The 21,687-nt window shown below is 32.8% G+C and overlaps 2 protein-coding genes across 13 annotated transcripts in view; one reads left to right on the top strand and one right to left on the bottom strand.

Annotated features, from left to right (window-relative positions):
- The window catches only part of rab3il1 (RAB3A interacting protein (rabin3)-like 1), a 95,128-nt gene extending 86,877 nt beyond the window's left edge, over positions 1-8,251 (top strand). For 6 of the 11 annotated variants that reach the window (XR_015526016.1, XR_015526017.1, XM_087311555.1 and 3 more), the window contains 6 exons: positions 952-1,080; positions 1,153-1,259; positions 2,900-2,923; positions 4,268-4,367; positions 4,450-4,516; positions 7,432-8,251. Coding sequence is in view for 8 of the 11 variants with exons in the window: in XM_087311555.1 (XP_087167681.1) it covers positions 952-1,080; positions 1,153-1,259; positions 2,900-2,923; positions 4,268-4,367; positions 4,450-4,516; positions 7,432-7,517 (513 nt within the window). In the remaining 3 variants the exon portion in view is untranslated. The remainder of the gene's footprint in view (positions 1-951; positions 1,081-1,152; positions 1,260-2,899; positions 2,924-4,267; positions 4,368-4,449; positions 4,517-7,431) is intronic. The other 5 variants (XR_015526018.1, XM_087311557.1, XM_087311558.1 and 2 more) reach the window with 1 other exon arrangement.
- Positions 16-21,687, bottom strand: part of epx (eosinophil peroxidase) — a 32,743-nt gene continuing 11,071 nt past the window's right edge. Inside the window, exons 9-18 of one of the 2 annotated variants that reach the window (XM_087311417.1) lie at positions 20,432-20,592; positions 19,670-19,928; positions 18,823-18,993; positions 15,597-15,834; positions 15,210-15,415; positions 13,181-13,345; positions 12,781-12,864; positions 10,628-10,730; positions 10,482-10,549; positions 16-1,221 (exon numbers count right to left, since the gene is read on the bottom strand). In XM_087311417.1, the coding sequence (XP_087167543.1) occupies positions 10,492-10,549; positions 10,628-10,730; positions 12,781-12,864; positions 13,181-13,345; positions 15,210-15,415; positions 15,597-15,834; positions 18,823-18,993; positions 19,670-19,928; positions 20,432-20,592 (1,445 nt within the window). In that variant the 3' untranslated portion in view covers positions 16-1,221; positions 10,482-10,491. Of the gene's footprint in view, positions 1,222-10,312; positions 10,550-10,627; positions 10,731-12,780; positions 12,865-13,180; positions 13,346-15,209; positions 15,416-15,596; positions 15,835-18,822; positions 18,994-19,669; positions 19,929-20,431; positions 20,593-21,687 lie in introns of those variants that run through there. The other variant, XM_087311418.1, reaches the window with a different exon arrangement.

Raw genomic sequence — 21,687 nt, forward strand, 5'->3', positions numbered from 1 at the left:
AGAAACAAATCAAGTGACTTTCTTTATAAATGTGTAATTTATTCATAAGTTCATTTGATTCAGTCAAAACAGCTGATTCATTTAGAAACAAAGAGACCTGGTGACTTTATGAATGGGTCAGTGAATCATAAATTTCAATGGTTCATTCAAAACAGCTGATTCGTTTAAAAACAAAGCAGCTGACGTTTTTTTGTGAATAAGTCACTGAATCATAAACTCAAATGACTAATTCAAAAGAGCTGATTCATTTAGAGACAAAACAGCTGACTTTTATGAATGAGTCATTGAATCATAAACTCAAATGAATTCTTTAAAACAGCTGATTCTTTTAGAAACAAAACAACTAACTGTGTTTTATAATTGCGCGATTGAATCAAACTCAAATGACTCTTTCAAAACAGCCGATTAATTTAGAAACAAATAAAGTGACTTTCTTTATAAATATGTAATTTAATCATAAGTTCATATGATTCAGTCAAAACAGCTTATTCATTTAGAAACAAAGGGACTGGGTGTCTTTATGAATGGGTCATTGAATCATACATTTTAATGATTCATTCAAAGCAGCTGACGTTTTTTATGAATGAGTATTTGAATCATAAACTTAAATGACTCCTTCAAAACAGCTAATTTATTTAGAAACAAAGCAATTGAATGTCTATATGAATGAGTTTTTGATTCCTAAACTCAAATGATTCATTCAAAAAAGCTGATTCATTTGGAAACGAAGCAGCTGACTTTTTATGAATGAGTCATTGAATCATAAACTTAAATGACTCCTTCAAAACAGCTGATTTATTTATAAACAAAGCAATTGAATGTCTTTATGAATGGGTCATTGAATGATAAACTCAAATGATTCATTTAAAACAGCTTTATGAATATAAATAATGCTTAGATTGATCTAAACTGAGTGTTAATAATGTGTGTGTGTCTGTTTGTGTTGTCCAGCTGGACTCAGTGCTGTTTGCAGAGTTTCTGTCCTGGAAGGAGTGTCCGAATCTGGAGCGATCATCTGCATTCATCAGTCGTGTCTACAGAGAGGACATCGGGCCCTGCCTGTCCTTCACCTCCGCTGAGGTCAGTGTGTGTTCACATATGTTTACATCCCATCACAGTCTCCTCTGACGCTCTGTTTCTGCTCTTCTCCAGCTCTCCCAGTCAGTCCAGCGCTGTGTGGAGAATAACTCTCTGACCATTGAGCCCGTCATCACATCCTCCCTGCCCACCGACAAAAACATCCATCAAGGAGGAACAAAGTAAGTCACAGATGAACGAATCTTCACGAATGAACTTTACAAATGACTCAAATGATTCGTTCAAAACAGCTGATTCATTTAGGACCGAAGGAACTGACTTTCTTTATGAATGACTCAAATGATTCATTCAAAGCTGGAGATTTATTTAGAAAATAAGCAAGGGACTGTATTTATGAATGGATCATTGAATCGTAAACTCAAATGATTCATTCAAAACAGCTGATTCACTTATGATTATTTAAAAAAAAAAAACATTCATTCAGGAAATGGATTTGGAAATGGTTTGGAAATATTTTTATTAGCAAAACAAGAAAAAAACACAAAATATTGTGTCTAAAATGTAACTCTCACCATATTAACTTCTCATTTCTCGTCTTAATTTGGTGATACAGTGCTGATATTCAGATAAATAACACACTTTATATGTTAAATACTCACGGGCCACTTTTTAAGGTACACCTGTCCAACAGTTTGTTACCGCAAATTTCTAATCAGCCAATCACATGACAGCAAGTCAATGCATTTAGGCATGCAGACATGGTCGAGACGATCTGCTGCAGTTCAAACCGAGAATCAGAATGGGGAAGAACTATGATTTAAGTGACTTTGATCTTGGGTGCCAGACGGGCTGGTCTGAGTATTTCAGAAACTGCTGATCTACTGGGATTTTCACGCACAACCATCTCTAAGGTTTACAGAGAACTATCCGATAAAGAGAAAATATCCAGTGAGCGGCAGTTCTGTGGGCGCAAATGCCTTGTTGATGCCAGAGGTCAAAGGAGAATGGCCAGACTGGTTTCAGCTGATAGAAAGGCAACAGTAACTCAAATAAGCACTCGTCAGGTCTGCAGAAGAGCATCTCTGAACACACAACACGTCCAACCTTGAGGCAGATGGGCTACAGCAGCAGAAGAGCACACCGGGTGCCGCTCCTGTCAGCTAAGAACAGGAAACTGAGGCTACAATTCACACAGGCTCACCAAAACTGGACAATAGAAGATTGGAGAAACATCACCTGGTCTGAAGAGTCTCGAATTCTAGACACTCAGGATTCTGCTATGATCAATCCAAATGTCGCAGCAGAGACCCGAGTATTGTTGCTGACCATGTCCATCCCTTTATGACCACAGTGTCTTCATCTTCTGATGGCTGCTTCCAGCAGGGAAACACACCGTGTCATTAAGCGTGAATCACCTCAGACTGGTTTCTTGAACTTGACAATGAGTTCACTGTACTCAAATGGCCTCCACAGTCACCAGAGCTCAATCCAATAGAGCACTTTTGGGATGTGGTGGAACGGGAGATTGGCATCATGGATGTGCAGCCGACAAATCTGCAGCAACTGTGTGATGCTATCATGTTTTAGAGCAAAATCTCTGAGGAATATTTCCAGTAGCTTGTTGAATCTATACCAGAAGGATTAAGGCAGTTCTGAAGGCAAAAGGGGGTCCAACCCTGTACTAGTAAGGTGTACCTAATAAAGTGGCCAGTGAGTGTATATTACTGAGGTGTTTTATATCTTAAGAATATATAAACATAAACCCACAGGCATATTTTCTGCTTTCTCATAATCATGATGATGTTTTAGTCAGATTTGAATCTTTCATTAATTTCTGTTGATTTGTTGTGTTTTTTCGCAGCGGTTGCTGGACACCAATAGAAACGTAAGTCATTCATAGAAAGCAAATGCGGATGAAATCCTGTTTACACAAACTAACACATTATACTGTCAGTTCCTGTCTGACTAAATATTTATTTATTTTATTTATTTATTTATTTACATATTTTAATTAATTTTCTTTACATGCATGCTAAACACATTTAATATACGTTTAATATATATTATATTAAATAAATATATTTAAATACAATAAAATAATGTACAAATTAAAATAATATTTAGTAGTTTGTTTAATTGTTACATATTTGCAAATATATATATATATACATACATGATTAATATATAAAAGTAAAGATAAAAATGTTAAATTAATAAATTGTCAAAATGTTAAAGAAAAGGAGAATTGTTTCATTCATTTATTAGTTAATTTAAATGCATGTTAAACACATTTACTATTTAAGTAATTATATTACATAAATGTATTTAAATGCAATAATAATGTACCAATTAAAATATTTTAGTAGTTTATTTAACTGTTACATTTTTGCAAAAAATAAGTACACAATTTATACACAAATACCTTATTGTAAAGTATATATTTTATTTGAATGCATTCTAAACACATTTAATATATATTATATTAAATAAATATATTTAAATTGAAAAAATAATGTACAACTAAAAATAATATTTAATAGTTTGTCTATTTGTTACATTTTTGCAAAAATAAATACACAAATAATATATAAAAGTAAAGATAAAGAAATCTGAATTAAATAAAATATAAGAATGTAAAAATAGCTAATTGTTTTTATTTATTATTGTTAATTATTATATTTATTTATTTAAATGCATTCTGAACACATTTAATATAAGTTTACATAATTATATTAAATAAATATTTTTAAATTATAATCAAATTTGATAAATAATGCACAAAGTAAAACAATATTTATTAGTTTGTTTAAATGTTACATTTTTGCGAAAATACACTATTAATATATAAATGTAAAGATAAAAAATTTCAAACTAAATAAAATGTCAAAATGTAAAAATAAGAATAGTTTTATTTATTTATTTATTTATTTTACAAATTAAATAAAATGTCAGAATGTAGGGAAAAAAATAAACAGCTTACTGATTATTTTTGTTAGTTAAATAATCAATATTAACCCTTAATTGTAAAGTATATATTTATTTTTAATTCATATTTTCCATCCTCCGTTTTCAGCTTTTATTGTGTTTGTATTGAAACAGATGAGAGGGAAGAACAGGTTTTAAGTGTTTGTTTTGTCTGGGCAAGCTTGAATCTAATTGGCTGTTGAGAGTGCTCTGTGGTGTGATTGACAGCTGTGTTGACCAGTGTTGTTCTCTTGTGTCTGATCAGTAAGTGTGCGCTGAGTGGATTGACGCGCCCCTGCAGACACCGCATTAAACTGGGAGATAAAGAGAACTATTATTATATTTCTCTATCCAGCAGAGCTCGAGTGAGTCTCTCATCTTCAGCACTAATTTAATAATAGGTTTATTTGGGGATCAGCTAATAAACATCAGTGTTTCTCCTCACAGATCACCGCAGTGTGTAATTTCTTTACATACATCAGGTACATCCAGCAAGGCCTTGTCAGGCAGGATGGTAAGTTAACCAGCTCTTTACTAGTCTCCTAAAACACACTTTGGCTATTTAAATCATATACAATACTATTAAATATTATCTTAAATCCAATTTAATAATTACAAATAATTAGTTTGAAATTAAGCAAGTAACTTATCTTTAAATCATTCATTAAAATAACTTAACAATTATTAACGGATAATTGAATCAAACTCAAATGATTCATTCAAAACAGCCGATTCATTTAGAAACCAAGCAAGTGACTGTATGAACGAACCGCTGAATCATAAACTCAAATGATTTGTTCAAAACAGCTGAATCATTTAGAAACCAAGGAAGTGACTGTTTTTATAATTGGATCTTTGAATCATGAACTCAAATGACTCATTCAAAATAGCTGATTCATTTAGAAACTAAGCAAATAGGTGCGTTCGACATGAAGCTCAGCTGCAGCCGGTGATCAACGAGATTAGCCGAGCGCAGGCGGGGCGGAGTTGAAAACGGAGCCGTCAAGACGGACAGCTGGACACTTCGGGACTCAAAGTTGCTGCAGTCATGATGACCGATCACATGGCGTCATCATATTTTTTTGTTATTTTTATTTATAGCAACAAAACATTTACAAATAAAACAGAATACAGGCTCTTCAAACTGTAGTTCCTTTTTAAACAATAAGGGAGAATTATGAATAAAATATATAACAAATGCATGAGAGAAATAAGAGGAAATGAGAGGTTAATATAAACATAAAAACGAACAGGTCTATTAAATACAAAGCAATAAGCATAAATTCTAGGAGTTAAACATCAATCTTTAGGCTAATACTTCTTGTTTGAATCTGCTAAAAAAGGGTTTACATATATGTACATTTATAGATATAAAAATGTCCAATGTAAAAAGCAAAACAAGGTGTTTTGATTAGGTCTTAATAAATGACATTATTTTGGATAATGAATGAATTTTCAAAAAAGCATTTTAATCCAAAAAGATTGTGTTGAAAAGAACAAAAGGTAAAATAAGTGAGCGATGTAGAAGTTTCCCAGAAAGAGCAGGTCGCCTTTAAACTGCTAGACAGGAAATAAAATATATATTTATATTATAATAATAAAACCATTTTATAATTATTTAATAAAATAGTTCTTTACTTTAATTTGTTAAGAGAGCTTTAGGGGGGCAGGATCAATGATGATGATTATTTTATTTCAAGTCTGTAAGACTTATTTGAGTTCATATTTAGGTTATTCACTAAAATATACACTAAAATATATCATTTAAATCGTTCATGGAGATGAATGCAGTAAATAGTCTGTATAAAAAAGTTAAAAAATAAACCTGTGCAAACAAGCTAACCTTTATAACCAGATTATTTAACAAAAGATGATACTGCAGTAAAATATTTGTAGTCTTGTAATAAGCAAGATGTGTACAGGATAGAGAGGGTGTGAAAAGTGAATTGTTTGTTTTGAAACTTTTGAATCGGAATTTGTCCAATTATAAACCCGAAATACACGTGTTTGTTGTCATGTGGTGAACTCGGCCAATCGTGTAATATCGGTGTCGTCATCAAAGCTCCTGCAGTCGCTCTTCAGAAGCTGCACGGTCTGAGTTTGCCGTCTGATCTCGGAGCACTGTCGCGGTACTTTGATGCCACATGTGACAGTCACGTGGCGTCGGCGCAGCATCAATCCGGACAAGATTTCTAACCAGAATGCACCGCTTTAAGACAGATTTCGATCGATCTGCGCAGCGCTGCATGTAGTCGAACGCACCTAATGACTGTATTTATGAATGAATCATGAACTCAAATGATTCGTTCAAAACAGCTGATTCATTTAGAAACCAAGCAAGTGACTGTTTTTTAAATGACTCGTTGAATCAATCTCAAATGATGTGTTCAAAACAGCTGATTCATTTAGAAACTAAGCAAATGACTGTATTTATAAATGATTCATTGAATCATAATCTCAAATTATTCATTCAAAACAGCTGATTAATTTAGAAACTAAGCAAATGACTGTATTTATGAATGAATCATAAACTCAAATGATTCGTTAAAAAACAGCTGATTCATTTAGAAACCAAGCAAGTGACTGTTTTTATGAATGGCTCTTTGAATCATGAACTCAAATGACACATTCAAAACAGCCGATTCATTTAAAACTAAGCAAGCGACTATTTATGAATAAATCATTCAATCATAAACTCAAATGATTCGTTCAAAACAGCTGAATCATTTAGAAACCAAGCAAGAGGCTGTATTTATAAATGACTAGTTGAATCATAATCTCAAATGATGTGTTCAAAACAGCTGACTCATTTAGAAAGTAAGCAAATGACTGTCTTTATAAATGAATCGTTGAATAAGCATCTCAAATGATGTGTTCAAAACAGCTGATTCATTTAGAAACCAAGCAAGTGACTGTATTTATAAATGACTCGTTGAATCATAATCTCAAATGAATTATTCAATACAGCTGATTCATTTAGAAACTAAGCAAATTACTATTTATGTATAAATCATTCAATCATAAACTCAAATGATTCGTTCAAAAAAGCTGAATCATTTAGAAACCAAGCAAGTGACTGTATTTATAAATGACTCGTTGAATCATAATCTCAAATGAATTATTCAATACAGCTGATTCATTTAGAAACTAAGCAAATTACTATTTATGTATAAATCATTCAATCATAAACTCAAATGATTCATTCAAAACAGCTGAATCATTTAGAAACCAAGCAAATGACTGTATTTATGAATAGTTGTTAGTTGAAACAATCTCATAATACCTCATAAAAGGGATTTATATTTTAAATGTATTCATACGACTTAATTAAAAGTAAATAAAAATAAGAAAATACCACTAATTCTAATAAAGCATGTCAGGAGAGCTGCTAACTGTGTTTATTTTTGTAATTTTCCTCTGTGTTTGTAGTTCAGCAGATGTTCTGGGAAGTGATGCGGCTGCGGAGAGAGATGAGTGTGGCTAAACTAGGCTTTTTCCACACCGAGCACAGCTAAAACGCACACACACACACACACACACACACACACCCACATTATCATTTCACACACTCCCATGATGCTTTGCTTAGAGTTACCGTAAATTATATCCGTAAATTAGCGGTTTTTCGTATTTTATCTATTTGCGTATTAAATATTACAACACTTGAATATTCACAATATTTTCAACGTTTGTTCTCCAGTTTTAAGAAAAATAAAATCATTGTGTTGTATGTTTAGGAAATATTACAAAACTACAATGAAAAAAGTTACATCAAGCATTTGAGCAACAACGTATAAACGTTTATTAATAGTATCAGATCTGCAATTGGAACGCAATATTACACAATAAAAAACAACACTAGGCTGCTTTCTGTCCCAGCATGCTTTGTGCCTCGGTGAACAGTTTACAATCTTTTCTATGCAAACCTCAATCTAAGCGGCTTAGTCTGTTACTGACGTCCTGTATAATATGGATACTGATGATCACAATCTATCAGCAGGTTGTCCCATGATGCATTGCACTCATATACTGTAGATAATAGCTGCTGCATGCTAAACAGTCGCTGTCTTACAGCACAGATACAGTGTTTACAGTAGAGCTGGCCTGCGATGAACTGACTGGACTTTTATATGATGTCTACACTCCGCTCCATCACTTAAGTACCGTTTATCGCAAGTTGAAGCGCCTTGTTGTGTTTCAAAGAAGCTTCTTATGTGTTTTTAGCCTATTAAAAATAATCTTCGAAATATTCATGTGTGATTGGTCTTGTTTTTTTGTGAATTACACCATGTCTAATGCTGTGTTCACACCACATACGCTCTGCGTGTGAATAGACATGTGAACATTTTGAGTTATTGTGCTTCATTTGCGCATCAAATTCACTTAGACTGCAGCTCTGCACAAGACTTTTGGCCAGCGGAGAAATTAAAATGGTTGTGCCGAACTGAGTCTGGTTTCTCTCAAGGTTTTTTCTTCAATCTCCTATTGGTGAAGTGTTTTTTCCCTCTCCGCTGTCGCCACTGGCTTGCATGGTTCAGGATCTGTCGAGCTGTGCATCGATGAATTTGCTCTTCAGTGTTTGAAATCTTAGTAATGACTTTAAACCACACTGAACTGAGCTAAACTGAACTGAACTTAAACACTAAAAACTGAACCACCGTGTTCCAGTTACTATGACCATTCATGTGAAGCTGCTTTGACACAATCTACATTGTAAAAACGCTATACAAATAAAGCTGAATTGAATTGAACTTAATTCACTCATCAAATTCGCGCGTCAAATTCGTTTAACTTGTACGTCAAATTTGCTTAATTCGTGTCAAATTTGATTCATTAGATTGTCAAATTCCATTCATTTGCGTGTCAAATTCGATTCATTCGAGCGTAAAATTCGATTCATTCGTGTGTCCAATTCGCTTAATTTGCATGTCAAATTCCATTCATTCGGGTGTCAAATTCTTTTAATTTGCGTGTCAAATTCGATTCGTTCATGCGTCAATATCGATTCATTCGTGCGTCGATATTAATTCATTCGTGCGTCAAATTCGATTCATTCGCGCGTCAAAATTGATTCATTCATGTGTCCAATTTGCTTAATTTGCGTGTCAAGTTTGATTCATGTGGTTGTCAAATTCCATTCATTCACGTGTCAAATTCGATTAATTTGAGAGTAAAATTCGATTCATTCGCTTGTCAAATATGATTCATTTGAGCATAAAATTCTATTCATTCATGTGTCCAATTTGCTTAATTTGCGTGTCAAATTCCATTTATTCGCATGTCAAATTCGATTCATTTGATTGTAAAATTCCATTCATTCGCTTGTCAAATTCGATTCATTTGAGCATAAAATTCTATTCATTCATGTGTCCAATTTGCTTAATTTGCGTGTCAAATTCCATTCATTCGCGTGTCAAATTCGATTCATTTGAGTGTAAAATTCCATTAATTTGCTTGTCAAATTCGATTCATTCGTGTGTCCAATTCGTTTAATTTGCATGTCAAGTTAGATTCATTCGGTTGTCAAATTCCATTAATCTGCGTGTCAAATTCGATTTATTTGAGAGTAAAATTCGATTTATTCGCTTGTAAAATTCGATTCATTTAAGCGTAAAATTCGATTTGTTCGTGTATCCAATTCGTTTCATTTGCATGTCAAGTTCAATTCATTCGGTTGTCAAATTCGATTCATTTGCGTTTCCAATTTACTAAATTTGCAAGTCACATTAGATTTATTCGAAAAATAGTTTTCTTGTCTTTATCATGGTTTAGTTGGTCTTCACTCCAATGCTATTATTTAGTGCCACATTTGCATATTTGATTAATATAATGCATCTTAAATAAATTAATATTAAGACTGCAATTTATAATATTTATATGTATTCAGTTGAAGACAAAATTATTAGAGCTTTTCAAAATATTTCCCAAGTGCTATTTAACAGAGCAAGAAAAAAATCCCTGTATTTCATATTATCTTTCTTTCATATTATATTATTTGACTATTTTTTTTATATAAGATTTGTTTTAACTGCTAAGGTCAATATTATGATCCTACTTAAGAGTTTTATTTTTTGGCTACAGAATCAGTAAAGTGTCTTGAAGAAAATCTAGTCTAATATTATTTACTGTCATTATGGCAAACACAAAAGAAATCAATTATTAGAAATGAGTTATTAAAACTATTGCTTTAAAAAGAATTCATATTTTACAGTAGGGCTAATGTCCTCAGCATAAATATTCCAGTTGAAATATGTGTACAAATTCACAAATGCATGTACAAACGTGTAAAAATAAGTGTACAAACAAAGCGTCAGTTTTTTTGAGCATCAGCTGATGTGACGTCTCATGACAGCAGATTTAACACAGACAAAAGCCTTCTGAAGGGCAGGGACACTGTGAGAAATGTTAAAAATGCTGTGCCTTCATGCGTTTCCAGACTGTGCTTGTGAAACCAGAACACTGAACATGTATAAACAAACCAGTTTTCCCTCAGCTCGTCCTCTGACAGCAATCAGGCTTCGGTGGATCGGCTTTCCTCAGGATAAATCTGCAGGATCGACATGTAAAGTGTGAATACTGTGTGTTTACGCATGTTAGACAACAGTGTTAGCGGTTTCTGACAGACCTCTGATAGCAGAAGAGGAGGAGCATGATCAAAGCCACGCCCCCCAAGACTGACATCACTGATCCAGCAATGGAGGAGGCGGAGAGGGGCGGAGCTGCAGCTTCTGAATATTTAACAGATCACAGCTCATTAATGTGATTAATATGCAAAAGGAGCTGAAGCTTCTGAATATTTAACAGATTACAAATAATTAATATTCATTAATGTGTGGGTGGAGCTACGATTCCGGAATATCTAACAAATTACAGCTCATTAATGTATTTAATTTGCATTAATGTGTATGCAGAGCTGCAGCTTCTGAATACGTAACAATTTACAGCTCGTTAGTGTAATTAATATGTGAATATGTAACAAATTACAGCTCATTAGTGTGATTAATATGTCACATCACAGTTCATTAGAGTGATTAATATGCAAATGGTGCTGAAGCTTCTGAATATTTAACAGATCACAACTTATTAATATTCATTAATGTGTGGGTGGAGCTATATGGTTTTGTAATAACTAACAAATTACAGCTCATTAATGTATTTAATATGCGTTAATGTGTATGCAGTTGCAGTTACGCAAATAGGTAACTTTACAGCTCATTAGTGTGATTAATACGTGAATATGTAACTTTACAACTCATTAGTGTGATTAATATGCGAATATGTAATTTTACAGCTCATTAGTGGGATTAATATGCAAATATGTAACTTAACATCATATTAGTGTGATTAACATGTGAAATCACAGTTCATTAGTGTGATTAATATGCAAACGAAGCTGAAGCTTCTGAATATTTTACATGTTACAACTTATTAATATGCATTAATGTGTGGGTGGAACTATAGTTTCTAAATATCAAACAAATTATAGCTCATTAATGTATTTAATATGCATTAATGTGTGGGCGAAGCTACAGTTTTTGAATATGTAACAAATTACAGCTCATTAGTGTAATTAATATGTGAATATGTAACTTCACAGCTCATTAGTGTGATTAATATGCAAGAATAACGAAAGCTTCTGAACATGTAACAGATTAAAGCTAATTAATATGCATTAATGTGGGGGGGGGGGGGGGGAGAAGCTACGGCCCCTGAATAACAAATTGCTGCTCATTAATACAATTAATATGCATTAATGTGTGATTAGAACTGCAGCTTTTAAATATGTACCAATTTTAACTTATTGATGTGATTAATATGCATTCATGTGTGGGTGGAGCTACAGCTTCTGAATATGTAACAAATTACAGCTCATTAGTGTGCATTAGTGTTAAGATGTTAATATGTAACAGATTTAAGCTAATTAATGTAATTACAACTCAATGTGATTATTATGTGGGCGGAGCTACGGTTTCTGATAATATACCCTCACAGCTCATTCGTGTGATTAATATGTTAATATGTAACTGTACAGCTCATTAGTGCGATTAATATGCAAGCAGAGCTGAAACTACTAAATATGTAACAGATTAAAGCTAATTAATATGCGTTAATGTGTGGGGGCGAAGCTACAGTTCCTGAATAAGTAATTATAGCTTATTAATAAAATTAATATTCCTTAATGTCTGAGTAGAGCAGCAGCTTTTGAATGTACAAATTACAAATTATTAATGTAATTAATATGCATTCTTGTGTGGGGGCGGAGCTACAGCTTCTGAATATGTAAGAAATTTCAGCTCATTAGTGTAATTAATATGGGAATATGTAACAGATTTCAGCTAATATTGTGATTACATCTCATTAATGTGATTATTATGTGGGCGGAGCTTCGGTTTAAGAAAATATATAACATCACAGCTCATAAATGTGATTAATACGTGATTATGTCACTGATAAAAGCTTATTAATGTGATTAATATGAGGGCGGAGCTACAATTTCTGAATATCTAACAAATTACAGGTCATTAGTGTGATTAATATGTAAATACAGCTCATTAGTGTGATTAATATGTAAATATGTAACTGTACAGCTCATGAGTGTGATTAATATGCAAGTGGAGCTGCAACTTCTGAATATGTAACAAATTACAGCTCATTAATATGCGTGAATATGTGTGCGGCGCTATAGCTTCTGAATATGACCGATCACAGCTCATTAATGTGATTAACATGCGATGATTGAGGAAACAGCAGGTGATGGGTGTGGTAGAAGCTGCTCACCTGTACAGGTATATCCTCCAGGTGTGTTGAGGCACTGCAGGTGTGGAGGACAGACGGCCGAATCAGTGGAACATTCATCGATATCTGAAATAACATTTATGAAAACATTGGCGTAATAAAATGGGGGGGCATTTTTTGAACCCATTTTGACTGCAATTTAATTAAATAAAAACTAATTCATATTTTGTCATTACTACTTACTGTTTAATGCTATGTATTATTCTACATGTAATGTTTCAAAATTAAATTAAACTAAACTAACCAATAACATTATTGCTATTATTTGCTATATTGAATTCATTTAGTATTAAAAATAATTTAATGATACATATTTACCAGTTAATCTGATGCTATTTTACATTTAGTAACATAAATTAAATCATGTTAAATCGTATCACACCTTGGCAGGTGGGTGTTTGTGGGCTCCAGTGGTGTGTTTGTGGGTCACAGGTGACGTGTGTGGCTCCGATTAGCAGGAATCCAGCAGGACACTGATAAAACACAGCAGAGCCACAGAGGACAGAGAAACCCAGAGTCAACCGCGGCACCGCACCACATACTGGGTCTGAAAACAACACAGATAAACAGCACACCAGGACTAGATCAGAATCTTTAAGATCTCAAAACTCAGGGCTTCTGGTAGTACCTAGAATAGAAAAGTCGAGTAAAGGAGGTCGAGCCTTCTCATTTATGGCTCCTAAACTCTGGAATAGCCTTCCTGATAATGTCCGAGGCTCAGACACACTCTCACAGTTCATAACTAGATTAAAGACCGATATTTTTAGTAAAACACACACTTAGTGCTTCACTTAGCGGTATGATACATAAATGTGCCCCACTCATCTCGTTTATATACACTATGAACTGCAGCTACGCTAATTATTCTCTTTATTCTCTATTTCCCCCTGGGGATACTAAAGCCCCCAGAGATTATGCTGCGCCACTGATGCGATCCAAGACTTGTGAAGAGATGATCACAAGGTATCCATAATCCTGGACCAGGCCGTATCCTGAGCAGCTGCTGTGGTGGTCATGGGGGAGTGATGAGACTGATTCCTGTGAAGCTCCAGGGACAGACGAGTCTTCGCTGAGGTCCAGCATTCTCCAGCGCCTAGACTGCAGCTCTGCACAAAACATTTGGCAAGAGGAGAAATGGTCATGCGCAACTTAGCCTGGTTTCTCTCGAGGTTTTTCATTCTTCACTTTTGACGATTGGTGAAGTTTTTTCCTTGCCGATGGCTTGCTTGGTTTGGGATCTGTAGAGCTGCGCATCGTTGGATTACTCTTCAGTGTTTGAGCTCTCTGCAGTGAATATTAAACCACACTGAACTGAACTAATCTAAACTGAACCTAAACTCTGAAAACTGAACTACACGGTTTCAATTCACTATAATCTTCTATGTGAAGCTGCTTTGACACATCTACATTGTAAAAGCGCTATACAAATAAAGATGAATTGAATCAAATAAAAAAAAGAACTTTAAGAAAAAAAAAATCCAAATAAAATCAATTAACTGGAAATCAGATGGGTCAATCCAAAATATAATACAATTAAAATGTATATGAATTTATATGAATTACTTATATTTCCATAATTTATTTTAAATTATTTTTTACATTTAATTTTATCATTTAATTTTTTATCAAAATTAAATGATACAATTTCAAAGTTTTATAATTTATTTTAAATAACTATAAAAGACTGACAGATTCATCGTTTTATTTAATTTACTTTATTCAAACATAATTTTAAAATTAAAAATAAAACTCAATAAACTGAATATCAGAAGTCCAAATCTTAATATTTTTTACTACTTATTTAAATATATATCCATACTTTTTAAAATAAATATTATTGTAATTGTATAAATTATTATTATTTTTAAATTAAACAATTAAATTACATTGTTTAAATACCTAAAATAGTGTGAGATTGATCAGTTTAATATTATAATATATAATAATAAAAAATAAAATGGGTATCAGTAGTTAAAATTTGAATAAATTTTACTACCTAATTTATATATATATATATATATATATATATATATATATATATATATATATATATATATATATATATATATATATATATATATATATAATTTGTTTTAATGTAATTATTACTTTTTTATTATTTTATTTTTTACAATTTACTTACATTTTTAGATTAATCAGTTTCATTTTATTTCCTTTAATAATTTTAAATACTTTAACTATTTCATTTTAATATATATCCTTAATTTATTTTAATAAAATATATATATTGTATTTAATTAATTTTTTTAAAATGCTATTTAATTAAAATACATTTGTAAATAACCATAATAGGGTGTCAGATCCATCAGTTAAATTTAATCAATAATTTTGACTATTATTTAAAGTACTATTTTTGTACATCTAGTATGTATTGTGAGGTCAGTCAGTACCCGAGTCCGGCTCAGTCCAGGCCGAGAGGTTAAAAAGCTGGATGTTGGAGCAGGACAGCAGCTCTTCAGGACGCATTGTGTTTGTGAAAGGGTCGAGGGGAACCTGCTGGATGTGTGTGTTTTCACAGATGATCCGGGAAAGAGAAGTGGAGCGGAGAGCGTCTCTCTGACCCGAGCTGAACACTCCTTCATTCTGCCACCAGAAGCTGAAACAATCAACACTTCAGCATATCAGGACACATTAGGATATTGCTTGGCATGTAATCCAGTATTTAATTGGGGGTCAGAATGTGGGTCAGCATGTGGATCAGTGTGTGAGTCAATCTGTGGGTCAGCGTGTGAGTCAATGTGTAGGTCAGCGTGTGGGTCAGTATGTGGTCCACTCACCGGTCTCCGTCTCTCAGGCCTCTGAACTGTCTGGCTATAAGGCAGGCCAGCAGCGGCCCCACGCGGCCCCCAGGCAGAGCTGGCTCCGCAATGGCCCCGACCCACACGTCTATATTCTCAGCAACTCCATACAGATCCAGCAGCTTCCTGGCCAGAGCAGTGTTACCCAGAATCCCTGATAAAGCAGACTCGTTCACCGGCGCAGGCAGACCACAGAGCTCACGCCACACACTGTAACCTAATGCAGAAATAAATAGCTATAATACTTCATAAAACAAACAATTCCGGTCCTCAATTCTGATTTCGAGCGGTGTTCTGATTCGTGATGGGTCGTTCTTAAACAATTCGTTCATTTTGAATGAATCTTCAATATTACTCGGGAACTACGAGTCCTCTCAGGGAGTGATTCGTTCATCCGCGCATTTGTGCAGGTGACATCGTTCATTTTTCAAGTCTTTTGAGACGTTCATCACGGAAGGGCAAGCCAATCATATGCGTTTAGAGCCGGAAAGACATTTGATCCGTTCATTTCTCAAGTCCTCTATCGCAGTGGTTCTCAAACTGTGGTACATGTACCACAAGTGGTACGTGGTCTGCCTTCTAGCGGTGCGCAGAGTAATCCAATATGTCATATGTACATGCAATATACATTTAAAATTGATCAAAAATAGTTCGTTTATGAATATGATGACATACAGCCTACATTTATGAGGTCCAAGCAGCATTTCCCGGCTTAGGTTAACACTTTACATTTAAGTACAGGATAGATTTTTTTTTACTTTTTAAGAACAGTAGCCTATAATTATTAAAGAAATTTTAAAAAGCACATTTTAATTTAAAGGTTGACAAATTATTTATTATTATTTTTTTTTTTTTTACATTTAAGCACGGTACAGTGTTAATGTTTAAACAATTTATAAGGTTTAAAGTGGCTGATTATAATAAATATTATTAACAATAGTAATTAATCTGCCATGTTTTTAAACTGTGCAGAGCTGTAGCTGCATAATTAGGTCTACTACGCTACTGTATTTCAATACTGGTCATATGGTGGTACTTGGAGAGACAATTTTTTCTGAGGTGGTACTTGATAAAAAAAAAGGTTTGAGAACCACTGCTCTATCGGATTGAAGTCATTTGTCTTTCCTTCTTACTTACTTGACTTGACACTACAGCAGAATTGGGTGTAGAAATTAGTAAATGGTTCCAAATTCTCTTTAGAAATGGGTGCATCATAATCATTAATTATAATATTATTATTACTATTAATATTATTATTATGAAGGCGAGGCAGTGGCACAGTAGGTACAGCAAGAAGGTCGCTGGGTCGCTGGTTCGAACCTCGGCTCAGTTGGCGTTGCTGTGTGGAGTTTGCATGTTCTCCCTGCATTCGCGTGGGTTTCCTCCGGGTGCTCCGGTTTCCCCCACAGTCCAAAGACATGTGGTACAGGGGAATTGGGTAGGCTAAATTGTCCGTAGTGTATGAGCGTGTGTGTGAATGTGTGTGTGGATGTTGCCAAGAAATGTGTTGCGGCTGGAAGTTGGTGGTTCATTCCGCTGTGGCAACCCCAGATAAATAAAAGGACTAAGCCGACAAGAAAATGCTATGAAATTAATTATTATTATATTATTATTAGTATTATAATTAGTAGTAGTAGTAGTAGTATGTGCATTTGTGATCTTAAACTGTAGCTCCACTGTAGACAGCAACAAGAACCTCAGTCAGTAATACTTATGAAAAACTGAATTTTTGTTGCATCATGGATTATATTTGAGACTTTTCATGAAATCATCAAACAATGTGTACCTAAAAAGCTTTTTTTTTTAGAAATGAAAAAGGTCTGTCCTATTGTCACTAAGTTGTTGTTACTTTTTTTTCTAATGGATATGTGGTTTTATTTTTTGTTGTTTTACAAATAAATGAAACCATGCTTTTTTTTTATAATAATTTTTTAGGGGTTATCTTTATTTGGAATCGAAGCCGGAAATCGAACTCGGGTGCTATCTGTTGGCACACTTAACCACAAGGCTATTGGCGCCAACAGAACCATGCTTTTAAAAAATATATATTGTTTGTCTATTCACTGCCTTGCTATCAGAAAACAAACACTAAGCTAGGCTATATGATAAATTAATCAGATTCTACAATTACAAGTGATTTGTAATTTGTTAATTTTTAGCCTATTTTTTTGTTTCATGTTTTTCTATGCAGACTTTATACATTGGTCTAATATTTGTATGAAGAAAGATTGCATTTGCATTTACTCATTTAGCAGAAGCTTTTATCCTGCGACCACACACACACACACACACATATATATATATATATATACACATACATACATACATACATACATACATACATACATACATACATACATACAAACATACATAAATATATACATATATATATATATATATATATATATATATATACATATATATATATATATATACATATATATATATATATATATATATATATATATATATATATATATATATATATATATATATATATATATATATATACAGTTGAAGTCAGAATTATTAGCGCCCTTTTGATTTTATTTTATAAAATATTAAATATTGTAAAATATATAAAATATAAAATATTTCCTAAATGATTTTTAACACAGCAAGGAAATTTTCACAGTATGTCTGATAATATTTTTTGCAGCTGGAGTAAGTCTTAATTGTTTTATTTCAGCTAGAATAAATGCAGTTATTAATTTTTAAAAAAACATTTTTGGGACAAAATTATTAGCCCCTTTAAGCTAATTTTTTTTTCCGATAATCTACGGAACAAACCATCATTATAAAATCACTTGCCTAATTACCTTAACCTGCCTAGTTAACCTAATTACCCTAGTTAAGCATTTAAATGTCACTTTAAGCTGTATAGAAGTGTCTTGAAAAATATCTAGTCAAATATTATTTACTGTCATCATGGCAAAGATAAAATAAATCAGTTATTAGAAATAAGTTTTTAAAACTATTATGCTTAGAAATGTGCTAAAACAATCTTCCCTCCATTAAACAGAGATTGGTGAAAAAAATAAACAGGGGCGCTAATAATTCAGGGAGGATAATAATTCTGACTTCAACTATATATATATATAAACAAACAAACAAACAAAAATAAATAAGAAACAAATAAGTAAACAAGTAAAATAAATAGATAAACAAATAAATAAATCAGTCAATCAATCAATAAACGAATCACCTTGCAGGCCGTGGTCTCGTCCTCTCTGCAGGTTTAGCGCAGCGAGGTCGAGCGGCAGGCCTCCCTGAGCCTGGAAAAGTCTTTCGGTCAGCTCCTCCACCATCATCTGATCCGCCGTCTGCAGTTTAGCCGGAGACACCAGTAAACCACGCAGCACTGGATCAATACCTCCTGCACAGGCAAACAGTCACATGCGTCAGAATCTCAGCTGCCTTCTGACATTACTACTAGAGGGTTTAACAATGTAGTCTCATTTGCATATTCAAACCACATCTTTAGAGAATTTGTAATGTAAAATAAGGTCTAAGCTCTCATTTTACGGCTAGTATTAAGATGAAAGCTAAGGAGGAGTCCCTGGAGTGTGTATGTGAAGTTTGAAGCCAAAAAAGCACACAAATAATGTTGTATAACTCTCTGAAACTGACCCTTTAAGATTCTAATTGTGGTGTTTTGGTGACTGTCGCTTTAAATGCAAATGAGATTGTGCTCTTTTCAGAAGAGGGCGGAGCTACAAATGCCTGTGTGTCAGCATAGTGGCAGATTCAAAAACAAGACTAACGTCCTATGCTAATGAGGGAGAGATGACCACTAGTGGGCGGGGCTTTCCCCCTCTGATGACACGTACAAAGGAGAATGTCAATCCGTGTTTCTGCAGAGTATCAAGTATGATTATAAAAAATAGAATTAATACATTTTTTACCATTAGAGAATGGCTATAATCACTATAACCACACAACTGTGTTCAAATCCCTTATAAAAGTGACTTTTGCATAATAGGTGCCCTTTAAAGACTGCTTGTATTATGACAAACACATCAGATTCAGTATATGCAAGTTAATCTTCTCACCCTCTTTCACCACCCTCCAGGATGCAAATAAAGAGTGGTGCAATGGCAGAGCCGGGTGTGCAGGGCTCAACCGGTAATCAGGTCCGAGGCGGTTCACCACCGGATGCACGGTTACATGCGCGAATCTAAAAGCAGCGGTGGAGAAGATGTTGGAGATGCTCGGGTCAGCGGCGGGGTCGTAACCTTTATACGCCGGCATGAGGATCTGGTTTGCACTGCGGCCCAGGACGTGTGGCAGATAGTGATCCCACGTCAAGATCTGTCAAACAACATACAACAAGTCAGATGCAGAAACAGATCTTTTTTTTTTATTAAATTAATTCAATAGGATTATATATATTATTATATTTTATAATAAAAAATAAATAAATTAAAAGTCACAATCAAAGCCAAATTTGGAGCTAATCTAACAAAACAACATAAAATCACAGCGCAAAAATTACTACATGCAAATTAATGTTAGGGAAAAATATTAAATACAATTTTAATAATGAGGATTAATCAAAATAAACAATAAAATGTATTATTTTAGCTGAAATTATTTTGTTTTTTGCAATATTCTGTTTGATTCTAAATGTATTATCTTTGAATTACAACAAAAAAGGATTTTAAATTTATACAGCAGCTTAATAAAACTGTTTTGTTATAAATAAACCAAAATATGATCTATATTCACTAAGAAATGGACAATTTATTTAATTATTTAATTATTATTTAATTATTTATTTAATTAGTTTAATTTTATTTTATTTGAAGTATTACCTGGTGGACGGCTCCCAGTATTTTCCTGGCCTCCTGGTACAGTGTGTCCGGGCTCCAATGAGGGTTGATCCTGTGGAGCTCCTTAGCCAATCGGTTGTGTTCTCTCAGAAAGAGTGTGTGCAGAGCGATCATTCCCAAGTGCTCATTGGCTCGAGAGTCACCTGAGACACGCCCACAAAAACAGGTCATCAGATAGTCAGCTTACATACAAGACAAGTGGCTAGTAAATAAAAAAAACTGCTGCTCTCACATTATGTTACTCAATGTTTATTCTCAAATAATTATAAATAAATAAATATACTGAAAAAATAAATTATGTATTCTTGTTTATGAATTTATTTTGTATCACCAGCATCTCTCCACAGCCCTTAATATGAGAGTTTAGGATAAAGATAATACATTAAATTGTTATTTTATAAATGGAAAAGGACAAAAATAAAATTAATTTTATTATTTAATAGTATTTCATTTTTATTATATATATGATTAATGTAATGTATTATTAACATAATTGATGTATTTTAATATTTTTTGTAAATAAATAATTTGTAACCATTAGATTTATTTAATTAATGCAAATAAAATAATATTTCATAATTACTTTGAAAAATAATAACAAATTAGCGAATTGGGTGTAAAATATTTTTATGTTTAAATAATTATTGTGTAAGTGTACAATGAGTGTACTATACACCATTGTATTTTATTTTTAAATCTAATATATTTACATATTATAGTTTGTGATTTTATACATCTCTATCTGGCTGCCGTCGCGTCATCCAGGTGGATGCTGCACACTGGTGGTGGATGAGGAGATCCCCCATTGTGTGTAAAAGCGCTTTGAGTGCCCAGAAAAGCGCTATATAAATGTAAGGAATTATAATTATTATTATTATCTATCACCCACCAAAAAAAGTGTAATAAAATAAAATAAAATAAATTAAAATAAAATATAATATAATATAATATAATATAATATAATAAAATTTAATATAATATAATTAATATAATATAATATAATATAATATAATATAATATAATATAATATAATATAATATAATATATGCAATAATATTATATACAATAATAAAATAAAAAATAAATAAAATAAAAAATAAATAAAATATAATATAATATAATATAATATAATATAATATAATATAATATAATATAATATAATATAATATAATATAAACCTATGTTCAATATATACATTATACAATACCACAACAATAAAATTAATAAAATAATTAATA

Source organism: Danio rerio, chromosome 25, assembly GCF_052040795.2.
Source record: "Danio rerio strain M-AB ecotype USA chromosome 25, GRCz13ab, whole genome shotgun sequence".
Taxonomy (NCBI): Eukaryota; Metazoa; Chordata; class Actinopteri; order Cypriniformes; family Danionidae; genus Danio; species Danio rerio.